General features: G+C 52.2%; 1 protein-coding gene across 4 annotated transcripts; it reads left to right on the plus strand.

The window, feature by feature from the left end:
* The first annotated feature begins 616 nt into the window (after positions 1-616).
* Positions 617-16,927, plus strand: ZBP1 (Z-DNA binding protein 1). Of its 4 annotated transcripts, none has more exons than XR_003121505.1 (8): positions 617-928; positions 5,552-5,620; positions 6,071-6,244; positions 7,789-7,956; positions 9,193-9,396; positions 10,729-10,947; positions 13,488-13,993; positions 16,018-16,927. XR_003121505.1 is itself a non-coding variant. In XM_025399764.1 (8 exons), exons 1-8 carry the CDS (start codon positions 895-897, stop codon positions 16,185-16,187), a joined length of 1,263 nt encoding a protein of 420 aa, XP_025255549.1. In that variant the 5' UTR covers positions 772-894; the 3' UTR covers positions 16,188-16,728. The 4 variants fall into 4 exon arrangements, 3 of the variants coding, with proteins under 3 accessions (XP_025255551.1, XP_025255549.1, XP_025255550.1); XM_025399764.1 differs by lacking the exon at positions 13,488-13,993 and adding an exon at positions 4,662-4,886 and having other exon boundaries at positions 772-928; positions 16,018-16,728; XM_025399765.1 differs by lacking the exon at positions 13,488-13,993 and adding an exon at positions 4,662-4,886 and having other exon boundaries at positions 772-928; positions 7,792-7,956; positions 16,018-16,728.
* The last annotated feature ends 1,574 nt before the right edge of the window (positions 16,928-18,501 follow it).

Genomic DNA, 18,501 nt, shown 5'->3' on the forward strand with positions numbered 1-18,501 from the left:
CACAGGAACCAGGGGGGCCGGGTGTGGGGGCTCACGCCTGGAATCCCAGCACTGTGGGAGGCCAAGGCAGGCAGATCGCTTGAGCCCAGGAGTTTGAGACCAGCCTGGGCAACATGATGAAACCCCATCTCTACAGAAAATACAAAAATTTGCTGGGAAGGGTGGTTTAGGCCTGTGGTCCCAGCTACTAGGGAGGCTGAGAGGTGGGCGGATCGCTGGAGTCCGGGAGGTCGAGGCTGCCGTGAGCCATGGTCACGCCACTGCACTCCAGCCTGGGTGACAGAAACCCTGCCTCAAAAACAAACAAAAACACAGAAACCGGGAAACCAGCCCCAGCTCCTGACGTCATCAGAGTGATGCCACGCCCTGACATCCCCCCTCCAGATGGTGCATGCTCTTTTTTTTTTTTTTTTTTTTTTTAATTCTCTGATGCTGATTCAGAAAATAAAAATGTGGAGGTCCAGGCGGGCTGTGTCTGGAACTGGGAAGGTGAGGGAAGTCCTCTGTCTCAAAGGCCTCTTCAGAGGATGCTCTGGTCTTGCCAAGTTTACAGCTCCTCCCTGTCAACATCAAGTCAGGGCCCCAACTCTGTCTTGCTCATCCACCCAGCTTCCAATTGTCTTTCTTTCAAAAGACACACAGAGAAGTTTCATTTTCTTTTTCTCCTGAAACCTAATCTAGCCGGCCTGGCTAGGCGTCTATTTCCGGACTATAAGCAGCTGACACCCGCCCGGTGGAAGTTGGCATCCCTTCCCTTGCGGGTTCAGAGCTGCAAGAAGCACCAGGCTTGGCCACTTAAGCCCCAGCCTTGATCTAGCCCACCCTCTCAAGGCCACAGTGCAGAAGCCTGCACCACCTGCCAAGTCTCCCCGGCTCCTTGCAGCTGCTGTGAGCATGGCCCAGGCTCCTGCTGACCCGGGCAGAGAAGGTACAGTACTCCTTCCTTCCAAGGACCAGTGGTGGCTCCCGGGGTGAGATTTCCACTTCTCTTTCTTCCTGTTGTGCTTGGCCCAGATCATGATGACAATACCGGTATCCTAAAGAATAGTAGACCAACTGGGCATGGTGGCCCACGCCAGTAATCCCAGCACTTTGAGAGGCAAGGTAAGTGGACTGGTTGAGCTCAGGAGTTTGAGACTAGCCTGGCCAACATGGTGAAACCCCGTCTCTACTAAAAATACAAAAATGAACCGGGCATGGTGGTGCATGCCTGTGATTCCAGCTACTCAGGAGGCTGAGACTGGAGAATCGCTTGAACCCAGGAGGTGGAGGTTGTAGTGAGCTGAGATGGCACCATTGCACTCCAGCCTGGGTGACAAGAGTAAGACTTCGTCTCAAAAAAAAAAAAAAAAAAAAGTAGAAAGCTGTCATTCCACAGCTGACTATGCCCCGGGCACCTCAAAACAAGCTTCGCAAGCATTTCTCAATGGCCTGCAGGGACAAGTGCCATGTCATTCCCATTTTATAGATAACTGAGGCCCTGAGAGGTGAAATGACACTCTCGGGGTAGCACAGCTGGCGAGCACTGGTGCTAGCGTTTGAATACCCATGTCACAGTCATATCGAGAACAAAGCAGTTTGCTTTGATGAGGTACATGTATGCCTTTGTTCCTTGTTGTTGCATTCTTTCCTCAACTAACATTTCATTCATTTTATTCCTGGTAAGAGTTGCAATGAAAGCCAATAGTGTATCGAGCAATTGCTGTGCTCTAGGGTCTCCACGAAGCGCTGTGGACTGTAGGTGAAGTGTGGTTTTGCAGTTTGGGGGATGGGTTTGTTTTGTTTTTAATCCTCACCGCAATCTTTGAAGTAGTTATTATTGTCTCCATTTCACAGAAGGGGAACCTGAAGCCGGGGGGAGGTCACATAGCTAGTAGTTGTCAGGGCTAGGAGCTCAAACCCAGGAAATCAGCCATCAAAATTTTAAAAAACCAACCCAGACTGTGCCCCTGGGGGGCTAATGTCAGGGTGTGGCCAGGAGCCGCGCTGGCCACCGAGTTCCTGTGGTGCTTCCTCTTCGGGGACTCACAGGTGCTGACAGAGGTTCCGGACTCAGCCCTCGCTGGCTTTCCTTGTCTTCCTCCCCAGTTGATTTTCCTTTTGTGACCAAATTGCTGCCTACACCTGCTCCATTTTACAATTTCCCATTTTCAGACACAGGAGCCTGGGACTTAGCGGTCGAGTCCAGCCCAGCACCCGGGCTTGTCCTGCATCCACACCTCTGACCCCCATCTCCTCTTGGGTCTGTGGAGCAGAGGCGGTGGCTCCCTAGGGTCAGCCTTCCAGAATCAAAACTCTGCAGCCGGGCACAGTGGCTCACGCCTGTAATCCCAGCACTTCGGGGGGCCAAGTTGGGGGGATCACCTAAGGTCAGGAGTTCGACACCAGCCTCGCCAAAAAAGGGAAACCCTGTCTCTACTAAAAATACAAAAATTAGCCGGGTGTAGTGGTGCGTGCCTGTCATCCCAGCTACTTGAGAGGCTGAGGCAGGAGAATTGCTTGAACCCGGGAGGTGGAGGTTGCGGTGAGCCGAGATCATGCCACTGCAGCTGCAGACTGGGCAACAAGAATGAATCTCTGTCTCAAAAACAAAAAACTCTGAGAGACAAGGCGAAGCCAGGTGTGAAGTCAGGTGCACGGGGATGCTGCTGGCTGCCGGTGGGGGAGTTTGGTAGGCGCAGGAGTGGGAATTCCCAGGTCTTCTAATTGCTCTTCACCTGCACATGGCAGCCTGTCAGCATTGTAGCCATCAGGGCGAGGCACAAACTGATTTTTCCCTCCCCTACAAGTGCTGCGACCGAAGATCCCTGGGCAAACCTAGAGAATCCTCTGAACAGGAAGAAAGCCCAGATGACAAAGGACTGAGTCACTGTCCTGGAAGGGGAACTCAGGTCTTTCCAAGAAGGGCTCTCCCACGCACTGCCCTCGGGTTCCTTGACGCAGAACCATCTGGTGACAGGTGGGGCCCCCGCCCACCGTGGCTCTCCCAGGCTGCTGGCTGCAGGTGCTGCCTGTACCCTGTGTCTGCCCCAGCCTCATCTCCCGGCAGAGCAGCTGGCTTTGATTTTTTAATCATTGTGTGAGCTAATGGTTTCGATTTTTAAGAGCTGCCTCAGGAGGAGCAGGGGCCATTTGGAGAATTCCTCTTTGAATCTCTTGGGGTCCTGCTTAGGGCTTATTAAACTCAGGCCAGGAAACAGCAGCACCTGCCAACTGGCCAAGGAGGAGCTGCCGGGGTCTATTGAGTAAATGTCTGTCCCTAGAGACAGACACTCACTTACTCAGTCCTTTTTTTTTTTTTTTCCCCCAGAGATGGGATCTTGCTCTGTTGCCCAGGCTGGAGTACAGTGGTGCATTCATAGCTCACTGCAGCTGCAACCTCCTAGACTCAAGCGATCCTCCCATTTCAGCCTCTTGAGCATCTGGAACTACAGGCACGTGCCATCATACCTACCTGATTATTTTTCTTTTTTTGTAGAGATGGGGGTCTCACTATGTTGCCCAGGCAGGTCTAGAACTCTTGGCCTCTAGGGGTCCTCCAATCTCAGCCTCCTGACATGCTAGGATTACAAGTGTGAGCCACCACTCCTGGTCCCATTCATTCATTCATTCACTCACTCAGTCACTCATACATTCAACTGCCATTTCCTGAGCACGTCCTGTGTGCCCAGCACTGTGCTAGATGCTGACGGTACAACAGTGAGCCACGCAAGTACAGCAGGGGACACTAGGGGACCCACACACAAGCAGATCCCAGCCACTCTGGAACACAGGGACAGGCTTTTCCAAGGAAGTGGCATGTGAGGAGGCCTGGAGGTTGAGTAGACATCATACAGGTTGGGATGTGAGGGAAGGGTGTTCCTGGCAGCCAGAACAGTGTGTGCAAAGGGGCTGGGGTGAGTGGGACTAAAGGGAGCACAAACAGGCCAGCACTTGGAGGGAAGTTGGGAGCAGGTGCAGGTCAAGCTGGGTGGTCGGCAGAGCCAGATCTGGAGGGTACCCGACTGGAGCTGGTGGGCCAACCGGGAGCCTATTGCTGCACCCAGGAGATGGTGGTGAGGAAGCGGGTGGTGCCGGCAGAAGAGAGGAGTGGGGCAATTCCAGAAAATCCAAGAATGGCATTTCCAGGGCTCCACGACTGGGCATTGGGGGAAAGGTCTGTTTCTGATGTCTGGTCGGTTTCTGGCTTCAATGGATAGTGGCACCATGGAAGGATGGTGAGCTGAGAAGAGGCGACTGATTCCCAGGGAGGATGGCAATGGGCATCAGGTACACCCAGGCAGGACTTGCCTTTGTGGTCCCAGGTCCCCCTGCCTCCCTCTGGCTCCATCCTTCTGCCCTCTACTCCCTTCTGCCCTGAGGACACCTGAGAGCTGAGGAACCCCACTGCCCCCTGGCACCCACACCCGGGGAGGGCACAGGCGAGGCGGCACCTCCTCTGGCTGCCAGGCCATTTCTGATCAGCCTGCATGCCTCTCTCTGGGCAGGGGCAGCTGCTCTGCTGCTCTTAGGGGGCATCTGCTGGGGTCTTTGCCCTCTCCTCTGCCCTGGACACCTCTCAAAAAGGGGCCTCACGTGCCTCTTGGAGCCTCCAGCCTGGGCTCATCTGTGGGGACCCGGGAGACTCAGTCCCTATCTCTGTCCCCCGCTCACTCCCCCAGGCCACCTTGAACAGAGGATCCTGCAGGTGCTGACAGAGGCTGGCTCCCCAGTGAAGCTTGCCCAGCTGGTGAAGGAATGCCAAGCACCCAAGAGGGAGCTCAACCAAGTCCTCTACCGAATGCTAAAGGAGCTGAAAGTCTCCCTCACAGCCCCCGCCACCTGGCGCTTGGGCGGGACTGGTCCTGGAGGCGAGGGTCCTGCAGAGCTGGCCCTGTCCAGCCCTGGTAACTGCCACCCTGGGGAGGTGGGTCTGACCAGGCAGGGACCATCCTGGCAATGGACAAGCACAGATTTGAGCCTGGGTTCGAATCTGAGTTCTGCCACTTGGGAGCTCACGGGTTTCATCTCTGTGCCTTGGTTTCTTTTTCTGGTTGATGGAGCTGACAGCAGGGCTGCTTGGTAGGGGTTGCTGAGAGAAGGCCTTGCATCAGGCTCAGCCCAGCCCTGCACACAGAAAGTACTCAGCAGAACACTAACAATTATAACAGAAAATCATCATGATGGAAACAGCAATGACATGATGGTCCTAATCACAGAACAGAACACACTCAGTTCCACCAGCCCCCCTTTTCTAGCTTTACAGCCCACAGCCAGAAAGAGCTGCCATTTGTCATGCACTTAAGATTAGCTGGGCACTGTTTTGGGGTTCACTCAGCCCTCACACAACCCCAGGAGGCAAAGGAGGTTGAGCCCCAGAGAAGTAAATCAGCAGGAAGCCGCAGCTGCCAGGGCACGGGCAGGACTTGACATCAAGTGTGTTTAACTCTGGAGTCTGAGTTTGCAACTACCGGCGTTGCAGCTCACCCTAGGGTGCTGCCCACCTTTGTGGGGTGGAGCACTGGTGCTGTTTTCTGTCCCCCACCCCTCTGACCCGTCTTTCTTTCTCCAGCCGAGAGGCCCCAGCAATGTGTAGCTACAGTTCCAGAGACCCTTAGTCCTCAGTTCAGTCAACAACGAGGTAAGTCATTGCATGCCCCTTCAGCTCCCGGGACACAGGATCCCACTCCTCAGGAACCCCAGGCCCTCCTTGAGGGTACGAGATCTCACCAGTGTTCAGGGGCCCTGTCCCACCCACCAGGTGGCTCCCAAACAGTGTTCAGAGCCAAGACCCAGCCCTCACAGTGGGAGAATCTGAATGTCGAGCAGTGATTTCTCCAGTCAGACAATAGCTGACCCTCACCATGCACCCACCATGTGCCAGGCCCAGGGCAGAGCACTGCGTGCACATCCCCCACCCTCAGGGCACCTCTGCAGTGCGTCATCATGACCCCGTTATCGTGGTGCCCATTTTACAGATGAGGAAACCAGGCCTCGAGGGGCTGGGTCCAGGGTCACACAGCTAGAAAGCGGTGGGGCAGATGCAAATTCTAGGACTCCTCTCTAACCACGTGGCCGTCCTGCCTCCCAGAGGAAGACATCTACAGGTTTCTCAAAGACAATGGTCCCCAGAGGGCCCTGGTCATCGCCCAGGCACTGGGAATGAGGACAGCAAAAGATGTGAACCCAGACTTGTACAGGATGAAGAGCAGGCACCTTCTGGACGTGGATGAGCAGTCCAAAGTGTGGACGATTTACCGCCCAGGTAGGCCCCCAGCTGCCTGCACCTGGGCTGCAGAGGGAAACCATGACACTAGCGCTTGGTCTTTGCTGGGTGCTCTGCTGAGCAGCTCACCAGAAACTGCCAGAAGCTTCTGGAGGTCCCACTGACAGTTCACTGCAAGGGCTTTCAGGAGGAAGGGGTGTGCTGGCAGGATTAACCAGGAACAGCTTCCTGGAGGCGTGGCCCAAGGGCTGCAGTTGCAGAAGGCCAGCGAATGGGATGGGGGTGGCCCATTCCCAATGTTCTCAGCTCTGAGGTGCAGGTATCAGTCTGGGTTTGGGAATAGTTTTCTTTGAGCACTTTGCCCAAGTTGGGGTTTTAAAGTTGGCAGAAGAGAAGGCAAGGCTAGGCTCAGACCCCTACTGGGTGGAGCCCCAGGGTCGTCTTCCCTGTAAGATCTAATAGGCGCAGGGCCAAGATCCAACAGACCCATGGCACTCTTAGGGGTCCTTGAAAATGTTTTAATTTTAATTTCATTTAAAATCAGAAGAAATGAATACTATAATAATAATGAATATCTAAAAATGGACCAGGCATGGTCGCTCATGCTGGTAATCCTAGCACTTTGGCAGGCTGAGGTCAGCCTGGCCAACATGGCAAAACCCTGTCTCTACTAAAAATACAAAAATTAGCCAGGCGTGGTGGCGGGCGCCTGTAATCCCAGCTACTCGGGAGGCTGAGGTAGGAGAATAGCTTGAACCTGGGAGGCAGAGGTTGCAGTGAGCTGAGATCACACCACTGCACTCCAGCCTGGGCAACAAAAGTGAAACTCTGTCTCAAAAGAAAATTAAATTAAATTTAATTTAATTTAAAAATCCAGCCTGGGTTATCCTTGACATACAATGTAGTTTAAATATTTGTGTATGGGGGAAGGGCCCACAAAGGCACAGGAGCCGAGACCCCAGAGGGTGGTGATGGGCCCCACACAGTCTGGGCAGGTGCCTGCCTCGACCGCCATAGGGCGACTCTGCTACTCACGATGGGTGTCCGAGGGGGTCTCAGCATCCTAGGGCTGCTATAAGGAAGGAATAATGCATGACAGTCACCAGATTTTAAACACTAGTGGCAAATTCAAATATCTAAAATGTCATGGGTGCGAAGCACAACTGATCTGGCCAATGGGCTGCTGTCTCTCGGCCACTACTCAAGGGAGAAGGGCAATGGTGCAGGTGCTCGGGGGTCCGGGCTGTGGCTGCCCCCCAGGGAGAGCAGTGTGGGGCCCCTGCAGTCCTCCCAGCCAGCAATCATGGCGGCCTCCCAGCCAGCAATCATGGCGGCCCAGCCATGGGGGCAGCAAAGGACACAGGTAGGGTGACTCACAGGGCTATTTTCAAGCGAGGCTCCCTCTGAGGTACCTGGGGTGTCTGTTAAACACTCAGCTCTGGCCTCCCACTTGGCCCTACTGACTCGGAACGCCCAGGGTATTTTAACAAGCTCCCCAGGAGAATTTGGTGCTGCCAACTGGTATTGGGAACCCCTGACCCATAGAGAGGGGCGAAGGGATAGAGTTGAATATTATTTTGCAGAAGGTTCTGGAAGAAGAGCAGAGTCGGCCTCAATTATTTACCAGCACAATCCAATCAACATGATCTGCCAGAATGGACCGAACGGCCAGATTTCCATTGCAAACTCCGAAGCCATCCAGATTGGACACGGGAACATCATTACAAGACACACAGCCTCCGGGGAGGATGGTGAGTCACCCGAGAGAGCCCGGGGAGGGGACCTCGGTGGGAGGCCACCTGATCCACTGGGTGGGGGCAAAGGGTAGGGATGGGGAATGGGGGAATTCAGCCCTCCAAGGGGAAAGGGTTGCTTCCAGATCCCCACAGTCCACCTTTGTGGCCGTCCTGAGAATAAGGACGCCCGGATCAAAGCTCTCCTGATTTCCCTGTATTCTGATACCTTCTACGTCATTTTAAAATTTAATTTTATTTTTATTTTTAAATAAAATTTTAAAATTAAGATGGGGTAGCTCTGTGTTGCACCTGACCTTGTGCCTCATTTTCAATGGGGTCCGGTGTTTTTCATGAGAAACGACTCAATTTCCTCTCCCTCTGCGGAATGCCACAGGGGAGGTGATCATAGCACAGTATTTGTTCTGAGACACGCAACTTTCCCCCACATTTTAACAGGCTGGAAACTGGGGTGCATCTCACCATCTGTGCCATCCTGGTTTGGATGAAATGCGGTGTTGCACTTTGAGCCCTTACCCTGTGCCGGGCACTGTGGCAAGAGGGAACAGAGCCACCTGTCAGCCCAGCCTTGTCACCTGTGAGTGACAGCTTCAGCCCCAAAGTAGGGACACTCCCTGTAACCTTGGGAGAACCTTTCCCCACTGTCAGCCTCAGTTTCCCCAATTGTGAAACTAGGAACTTTGTTCTAGAATCTAGATCATAGTTTCCCCAGCTTTAATCCTCTGAGCCCCACATTCCCGATTCTGGCCATACCCATGTCTGATTATTTAATTAATGTTGAGTAGTGTACATTTTTAAAATTTTATTTTAAAACAATTTTATAGTATTATTTTAAATGAAAACCATTAAAATCACCATAAAAATAAATGTTGTCCCTGGCAGTTAAAACACTGCAGGAGGCTCTGAGCCTTTGGTGTTAGCACCAAAGGAGACTTTGTCTCTATGAGATCAGAAGGCTCGGGAATGACGGAATCAGAACGAGGAGCTCATTGTTTGGGTTTGTGAGTGTCCCTGCAACATCCAGGCACCAGCCCCAGTCCTGAGAACCCAGGGAGCCCCAAAATGAGCTATTCTGCCAGGTACTCCTGCTGTCTAAGCCAGAGCCTGAAGTCGTTGGCCCCCAGTTTGATGGTGTCTAGGAAGAATTCAGAGGACAGGACTGTGGGTGGTGGTGAGGAGGGGGAAGAAGCCTGCAGTAATCTCTGGTGAGGCTGTGCCACTGTCCCCTGCCAGGTTCTACTGGTCCCCGCCACCTCCCTTCAATGGCACCAGGTCATTCCTCAACTCAGGGGACCCTGAATGATCCCTGGGGGCCCCAGGACATCCACATGGAGCGGTCCATGCTCAGACGGGTGCAGCTGGGACACAGCAATGAGATGAGGCTTCACGGCGTGCTGTCCGAGGGCCCTGCCCACAGCCCCCCTGGCAGCCCTCCAGGTAACTGGGGATCTAGAGGCCAGACCCACCCCTGTCACCCCGTGGGTCCTCACTGGAAGGAACTGGAGCCAGAATCTTTGTGGGCAGAGAAGCATGATGGGAAATTCCTTTCCTTCCACCAGGCAGCTGAACCAGAGCAGAGCAGGTGGGGTTTTTAAAGCTAGCACTCTAGGCTGGGCACAGTGGCTCCCACCTGTAATCTTAGCACTTTGGGAAGCCAAAGTGGGTGGATCACCTGAGGTGAGGAGTTTGAGACCAACCTGACCAATATGGTGAAACCATGTCTCTACCAAAAACACCAAAAAAAAAAAAAAAAAGAACCGGGCATGGTGGCATGTGCCTGCAATCCCAGCCACTCAGAAGGCTGAGGTAGGAGAATTGCTTCAACCCGGGAGGCGGAGGTTGCAGTGAACGGAGATCGCACCACTGCACTCCAGTCTGAGTGACAGAGTGAGACTCCATCTCAATAAATAAATAAATAAAATAAAGCTAGCACTCTGGATCCCCATCCCCTACAACCCACTGCAGGAAACCTCAGTTTCCTCATTTGTAAAATGGGCAGAGAAGCAGAGGCTGGGCCAGCTGGAGTAGGGTGATGGTTTGATACTGGAATGGTGTTTAGGGAGGTTGGAAGACAGGTGCCCTACTAGGTGCTGTGGCTGCAGTGACCAGAGGGCCCCGGGCAAAGGCCTCCCCCGCAGTGGGAATGCAGAGATGGGCTGGGGGAGAAGAACCAGCAGGGAAGCCAGAGAGGGAGGAGGAAAGCAGAAGCCCCGGGAAAGGAGTCACCAGAGAGGGGCCAGGCTGGCGAGCCCAGGGAAGCATCTGTGGGGTTCAGCGAGAGGGGTCGTGGTGACCTTGCGGGGGTGGTTTCTGGGAACCAGGGAGCAGAAGGGGTCTGGGGAGTGGAGGAGGTGAGACTCAGTGTGGATGATTCTTCAGAAGTTTGGGTGGGAAAGGGCAGAGCCAGATGACAGGGGCTGGGGCCAGGCTGGGAGCCCCCATAAGATTTCAACCAAAAGTGGGGGCCAGTGTTCCAGTGCAGTGGGAAGCAGGCAGCAAGGAGAGAGGAGCTGAATCCCAGAAGACATTGGCGTCCAGATCAGCTGGGCGGGATCAGTGGGGTAGACCCACCAGCTGGTGGAAAGACGCTTCCCAGGCAGCCCAACAGCACGTGTGGAGGTGTGGTGGGCAGGCACAGGCTGTGCACCTGGGATGGTGTGGGCCGCTGGTGGGAGGTCTGGGGAGGAGGGTGAGTCAGTCTGGGGGTCCGGGCTCTGGGCCACTATCCAGCTGCTCCTGGCTCCAGGCCTGTCTCCCTTTGACCCACAGTCTCTGCCACTGCTGCTGGCCCAGAAGCTTTGTTTGAAGCAAGAATGCCCAGTCCAAGAACTCACCCCAAGGGGGATGCCGCCCAGAGAATCTACATGAAATCGTGCTTTCTCGAGGATGCCACCATCGGCAACAGCAACAAAATGTCTATCAGCCCAGGGGTGGCTGGCCCAGGAGGAGTCGCAGGGTCTGGAGACAGGGAGCCAGGAGAGGACGCAGGTGAGCTGGGGTACCGAGTGGACCCCTGTGTGTTCTCTTTCTCTCCCCACCTTCCACTCATTCATTCATTCATTCTCATCGATCATTCGCTAATCTCTGGTTTCCCAGAGTCTGGAGGCAATGCTCACCCATAGCGAGGAGCAGCAGCTCTACAGTCAGAGCTCGAGGCTCCGTCCGCCTAGTGGAGGGGCCCACCCAAGTCACTTCACCCGGGAGCCTCTGTCTCCTTAGCTGGAAAGTGGGATAGTAAGAATAGCCTGAAGCAACCCCTACAGTGGTTGCAAGGCTGAGATAAAATCTGAAGGCGGAGCTCAGCCCTGCACCAGCCCTGCCAGCATTCACAAGATAGGAGTGTTATTGCTGTCATGATTGTTTTGGGCCCACAAAGGTGCTGGGTTGCCATGCAAATAAGGTTCTACATCAGGGCACAGGCTGACCTGCCGCAGTGGAGACGCCACACATGGTGGCCCCGCCTGCTCGAAGCCCAGGTCTCATGTCTGGGTGAGGGTAGCAGACCAGGGATTCTTTTACCTCAGTGATGAGTTGTCCCTGGGGCTCCATCCTCATCTGTGGGGTTGAACTCGGCACCAGCAAGCAGAGGGGCAAGACAGGGTACAGAGAGCCGCTGCTGTCTTTGACCAAGCCCACCCACCGCATCTGTGCTGTTCCGAGGGCCAGCACTTAGCCACGGGGGATCTGGGAAGTGCCGCCTGTGTCAAGGCAGCCTAAGCTCAGCAGAGACTGAGGGGAGGGGCTCCACTGCCAACAGGAAGAGGGGAGAGGGGACACCAGTGCGGTTCACCTTCCCAGCCACAGTTCTGCCCCTGGAAGCTGCACAGGCTGGTTGCAGAGCCCGAGGATCCCAACTCTGCAGAAGGGAGCTCGGGGCCTGGGGTAGGGGCAGCTGGAGAGTAGGGCAGGTCCATGCAAGGTGGATCCATACAGGGCAGGTGTACCTGGTGGGTGGAACAGTGTGGACAATGGCCTGGAGGTGAGGACATGACAGTACAGGAACCCACAGGGGTCTGAGGGTGACCTGAGTGTGGAGAGCAGAGCCAGGGTCTAGCTCCAGGCGGCAGTCGATGCTAAGGCAACTGGGAGCCATGGGGGCCTTGAGCAGGAGAGGGGCAGGATGAGATTTATGCCTCCCATATGAAGAAAGAATTAGAAGGAGGATTTCCACTCCTACCCTTTTGGGATCTGGAATAAGGGGTCACACCCAATCCCACCAGTGGGTAGAAAACGTGGATTCACAGAATCTGGAGGATTGGCCAGCATCTACCCTCCAGTGCCTGAAGGCCCAGGGGACGCATGTCCTGGAAGTCCAGAGGGTCTCCTCACCCCAAGGGCCATGTCCTTGCTGTCCCAGCACACTGAGGAGACTCTGGCCCCACGTGCCTTGCCTTCAAACTCTCCCTCCAGGACCCCTGGGAGCCCCATGTGACACCTGCGGAACAGGGGCCAGGAGCACAGGCCAGGAGCACAGGCCATGAGCATCTGGGAGCACGGACTCCCTTCCAGCAGCAAAGGGAGTCTCAGAAACCTCCAAGGCCACTGGGCACCCCCAGGAGGGCGTGTGCCACCAGTCCTCCATCCCCCATCTGGCTTAGGACCCCACAGCACAGGCCATCTGCAGAGCCCTGTGGGTCTCAAGCCAGACCATTGAAGACTCCTTTTTCTGGAAAGAACACAGCTCTGTGTTGTTAAAAAATGACCACACGCCCAAATTTGTCCTGCCACATCCTGACATTCTTCTCTGAGGTTCCAGCAGAGGAGCTGATGACATCCTTACCCCTTGTCCTGACCCACCCACCTCTCTTTGTCGCCAAGAGACATCTATAGGCATAGCTCAGAGATATTATGGGTCAGCTCCAGACCACCCCAATAAAGCAAGTCATGCAAATTTTTGATTTCCCAGTGCACATACAAGTTATAGTCACACGAGGCTGTAGTCTATTAGGTATGCACTCAATCACATTGTATCTAAAAAACAATGTATATACCTTAATGTGAAAATACCTTATTGCTAAAAGTGCTAAACATCATCTGTCTTCTGCCAGTCATCTTCTCTATGCTGGTGGAGGTCTTGCCTCGATGTTGATGGCTGCTGACTGATCAGGGTGGCGGTTACTGAAGGTTGAGGCAGCTGTGGCAATTTCTTAAAATGAAGTCCAACAATGAAGTCCGCTGCAGCAATGGACTCTCCCTTTCACGAAAGCTTTCTCTGTAGCATGCAATGCTGTTTGATGGCATTTTACTCATACTAGAACTTCCTTCAAAATTGGAACCAAGCCTCCCCAACCCTGCTGCTGCTTTACCAACTAGGTTTATATAACAGTCTAAATCCTTTGTTGTCATTTCAACAATGTTCGCAGTATCTTCACCAGGAATAGATTCCATCTCAAGAAACCACTTTCTTTGCTCATCCGTAAGAAGCAACTCATCTGTTCAAGCTTTCTCATGAGATTGCGGCAATTCGGTCCCATCTTCATATTCCATTTCTAATTCGAGTTTTCCTCCTATTTCCACCACATCTGCAGTTGCTGTCTTCACTGAAGTCTTGAACCCCTCAAAGTCATTCATGAAAGTTGGAATCAACTTCTTCCAGACTCCTGTGAATGTTGATATTTTGACCTTCTCCCATGAATCACAAGTGTTCTTAATGGCATTTAGATTGATGATTTTTTCCAGACAATTTTCAACTTACTTTGCCCAGATCCATCTGAGGAATCACTCTGTATTGCACTTATGCCTTTGTAAAATGTATTTATTGAAGAATAAGAAGTGAATGTTGAAGTTACTCCTTAATCCGTGGGCTGCAGAATGGATGCTGTGCTAGCAGGCATGAAAACAACATTAACTCTTTTTCACATCTCCATCAGAGCCCTTGGATGAACAGGTGCATTGTCAATGAGCAGAAAAAAAAAAAACAAAAAAAAACTTTTTTTTTTTTTTTTTGGCCTTCAGCCCAGGATCCTGAACACCCAGCTCCTGTGGTATGGACGATGAGCAGTAAAATGTTCAAAGGAATATTTTTTTCTGAGCAGTAAGTCTCAATGCTAGGCTTAAAATATTCAGTAAACCATGCTATAAACAGAGGTGCTGTCATCTAGCTTTGTTGCTTCATTCATAGAACACAGGCAGAGTCAATTTAGCATCGTTCTTAAGGGCCCTAGAATTTCCAAAATGGTAATTGAGGAAAGGCTTCAGCTGAAAGTCACCAGCTGCATTAGTCCCCAGCAAGAAAGCCTGCCCCCTTTGAAGCTTTGAAGTCAGGCATTGACATCTCCTCTCGAGCTATGAAAGTTCTAGATGATATCTTTTCTCAACAGAAGGCTGTTTTGTCTACATTGAGAACCTACTCTGTCGTGCAGTCGTGCTCATCAATGATCTTAGCTAGAGCTTCCAGGTAACGTGCTGCAGCTTCTCCATTAGCACGTGCTGCCTCACCTTGTACTTTCACATTCGGGGATGGCTTCTTTCCTTAAACCTCAAGAACCAACCTCTGCTTACTTCCAACTTTTCTTCTGCAGCTTCCTCACTTCTCTCAGCCTTTAGAATTGAATAGAGCAAGGGCCTTGCCCTGGATGAGGTACAGGCTTAAGAGACTATTATGGCTGGTCAATCCTCTATCCAGACCACTAAAACTTTCTCCACACCAGCTGCAAGGCTGGTTCACTTTCTCATCACTCATGTGTTTGCTGAAGTAGCACTTTTAATGTCCTTCAAGAACTTTTCTTCTGCCTTCACAATTTGATTAACTTTTGACCTAGCTTTCAACTTGTCTTAGCTTTGGACCTGCCTCCCTCACCAAGCTTAATCATTTCTAGCTTTTGATTTAAAGTGAGAGACATGCAACTCTTCCTTTCACTTTAGCACATAGACGCCATTTGGGGTTCTTTTTTTATTTTTATTTTATTGAGATGGAGTTTCACTCTTGTTGTCTAGGCTGGCGTGCAATGGCGCAATCTTGGCTTACTGCAACCTCCACCTCCCAGGTTCAAGCGATTCTTTTACCTCAGCCTCCTGGGTAGCTGAGATTACAGGCCTGCACCACCACACCCGGCTAATTTTGTATTTTTAGTAGAGACAAGTTTCTCCATGTTGGTCAGGCTGGTCTCGAACTCCCAACCTCAGGTGATTCGCCCGCCTCGGCCTCCCAAAGTGTTGGGATTCCAGGCATGAGCCATGGCACCTGGCCCATTGTAGGGTTATGAATTTTCCTAATTTCAATATTGTTGCGTCTCACGGAATAGGGAGGCCTGAGGAGAGGGAGAGAGAGGAGGAGACGGCTGAGCAGTGACAGGTCAGAACACATAGACTTATTAATTAACTTCATCATCTTATACAGGTGATATTTGTGGCACCCCAAAGCAAAGCAATTACAATAACAACATCAAAGACCACAGATCACAGACCACCATAACACATATAATCAAAATGAAAAAGTGTGAAATATTGTGAGGATTACCAAAATATGACACAGAGACAGGAAGTGAGCATATGCTGCTGGAAAAATTGGCACGGATAGACTCGCTCCATGCAGGGTGCCACAAACCTTCAACTCGTGAAAAACAAATGCAATATCTATAAAGTGTAATAAACCAAAGTACAACGAGGCAAAGTGCGATAAAATGAGGTCTGCCTGTCACTTCCTCCTTGAGTGGCAGGCAGGACCTTATCCTGAGAGGTGTAAGGCCTGGAATGTTTTTGTTTTGTTTTATTTTGTTTTGTTTGAGGAAATTGCTGATCAGAGACTGTCAGTGCCAGGGCATGGAGAGCCATCCTTTGGGGCCCCTGGGAGGACTGGGAGAGCCCTGGGATGGGGGCTTTCTGGTATCATTTCTGCTCCTCCATTTCACTGCTGTGAAACTAGGACAGGACTGGCTACATGATCTGGGGGCCCAATGCACAGTGAAAAGGTGGGGCTCCCTGTTCAAGACTTAGTACAAATCTAGACAGTAACAACAAAGGCTCAAGCTGAGCTTGAGATCCTTCCAAGAGCAGGTCCCTGTGGAAACGCCCAGGCCACGTGCCCATGAAGCTGAACCCCCATCTTCTCTTCCCCAGGTCCTCGTCCCACAGACACACAATCCAGAAGTCACTTTCCTCAAGACATTGGTCAGCCCATCACTCGCAACTCCTCGAAGCTCACCCCCAAGCTGGAAGCTATGACTCTTGGAAACAGGAGTCACAAAGCTGCAGAAGGCAGCGACTATGTGGATGAAGCCTCACACTAGGGGAGCTGGTGGGGAGGTGGGATTTCGTGCACAGCCTCACGTGGGGCTTGGACACGTGGGGGTGGGTGCATGCTAGGGACACTAGCCTGCTGCTCTCTGCATTCCTTAAGTGTCTTGTTTGTCCTGCTTGCTTCCAGACATAACCTGCATGAGTCAGTTTTAGGGGATGGACCTGGCGTGGGGATGAGTTCAGGCCAGGTCTTCTGATGGCCAGGAGCAGATGACAGGGAGTTGCTTTGGGGAACCCTTGGTGTGCCAAGAGGAGGTGGGTAGATGGGAGTGGGGCTCGGTAACCTAGCCTGGCCCAGGCCACTCTCTCCACTCTTTCCTGGGCTCAGGGCACCTGCCTTGAGTTACCTTCCATCATGGCTACTTGCTGTGGTTTGAATGTTTGAGTCCCAACAAAATTCATATCAACACATAATCCCAACTGGGCGCAGTGGCTCACGACTGTAATCCCAGCACTTTGGGAGGCTGAGGTAGGTGGATCACTTGAGCTCAGGAGTTCAAGACCAGCCTGAGTAACATGGTGAAACCCCATCTCTACCAAAAATACAAAAACATAGCCAGGCATGGTGGTGCGTTTCTGTGGTCCCAGCTGCTCCAGAGGCCAAGGAGGGAGGATCATTTGAGCTCAGGAGGCAGAGGTTGCAGTGTGCTGAGACAGCGCCACTGCACTCACTCCAGCCTTGGTGACAGAGTGAGACTCCATCTCAAAACAAAAAACAAAAAACAAAACCTTAATCCCCAGTGCAGTGGTATGAAGAGGTGTGACCTTTTGGAGGGGATGGAGTCAAGAGGGCGAGTGGGATTAGCACTCTCATGAAAGGGTTTGAGGGGGTCTGTTAGTCCCGCTTGCCTGTCCGCCATGTGAGGATGCAGTAACAAAGTGCCATCGTTAAAGCCGAGACCAACCCCTCGTCAGACACTGACTCTGCTGGCACCTTGATCTTGGCCTTCCCAGACCCTGAAACTGTAAGCAATAAATTTCTGTTTATAAATTGCCCGGGGTGAGGCATTTTATTATAGCAGACTGAGCCAACTGAAACACTGCCCCACTCTCTTCTCACTTGAGGTCTGACTTCCTCAAGGCCCATCGTGGCCACCTGACCTCCTTATCACCTGACCTTTCTAGAATCTTCTCTCCTCAGCCTTGATCTCTCAGGAATTTTCAGCTGAACTCCCAAACTGAAAATTCTTTCCCACCCCCACCCCTGGTCCCCAGGCACTGCTGGAAGTCATTGGCTGACCCATGGGTCAGGTGACTTCTTCTAGCCAATCAGCAGAGAGTGCTTGTGGATTAGCCCATTTTGACGCTGCTGATAAAGATATACCCAAGACGGGGTAATTTATAAGGAAAAAGAAGTTTAATAGACTCACAGTTCCACATGACTGAGGAGGCCTCACAATCAAGATGGAAGGCAAAAGGCACATCTTACATGGCAGCAGACAAGATAGAGAATGAGAACCAAGTGAAAGGGGTTTCCCTTATCAAACCGTAAGATCTCATGAGACTTACTTCACTACCACCAGAACAGTATGATGGAAACCATCCCCATGATTCAATTACCTCCTGTTGGGTCCCTCCCGCAACACACGGGAATTATGGGAGCTACAATTCAAGATGAGATTTGGGTGGGGACGCAGCCAAACCATGTCAACTTGTTATTTACCAGACCTGACCACCCCGCTAGGGGCTAAGTTCCCCTAGAAGGGCTATGGGCTCTGCAACATTTCCCGAACCACGGGGTGGGGTGGGTAGTGGAGGGATTTGGTGGGGCATGGTGGGAGGAAGATAGAGAGGGATAGAGGGAGGTGGTGATCAGCCGGGCAGGGTGATTGTGGAACAAGGGCTGTGTCCTTCCTTCAATGTGCACATAGGCACACATGTGCACACACACGTGTACACACATACATGCACACACAGAGGCATTCTGCTGCCCGCAATTCCAATGCCACACCCAGCCCTCAGGTGGGCGTTTGTCACACTCTGCTGTGTCTCCTTCACTGGCCTTGGCATCTGACACCCAAAAGCTGATGCCCCCTGGGGCTAATGTCTACCTTGGTAGGGAGGGGCTGGCTCATCACAGGGCCTCAGTAAAAACACTTATTGAACAAACTCATGTCTTCTTGCCCAACTTGACTGGGAGGATCTTTAAGGCGGATGCCTTGACATATTGGTCAGAACCTAGACTGACAGGTAGAACTTACAGTTCATCCGTTAAAGGGGATTTGTAAGACATTGTTTAAGCTCCTAGATCCAGTCATTCCTGAAGCAGAACCTATCCTAGCACTTACCCATTAGAAGAACTGA

This window comes from Theropithecus gelada, chromosome 10 (genome assembly GCF_003255815.1).
Source record: "Theropithecus gelada isolate Dixy chromosome 10, Tgel_1.0, whole genome shotgun sequence".
NCBI lineage: Eukaryota > Metazoa > Chordata > Mammalia > Primates > Cercopithecidae > Theropithecus > Theropithecus gelada.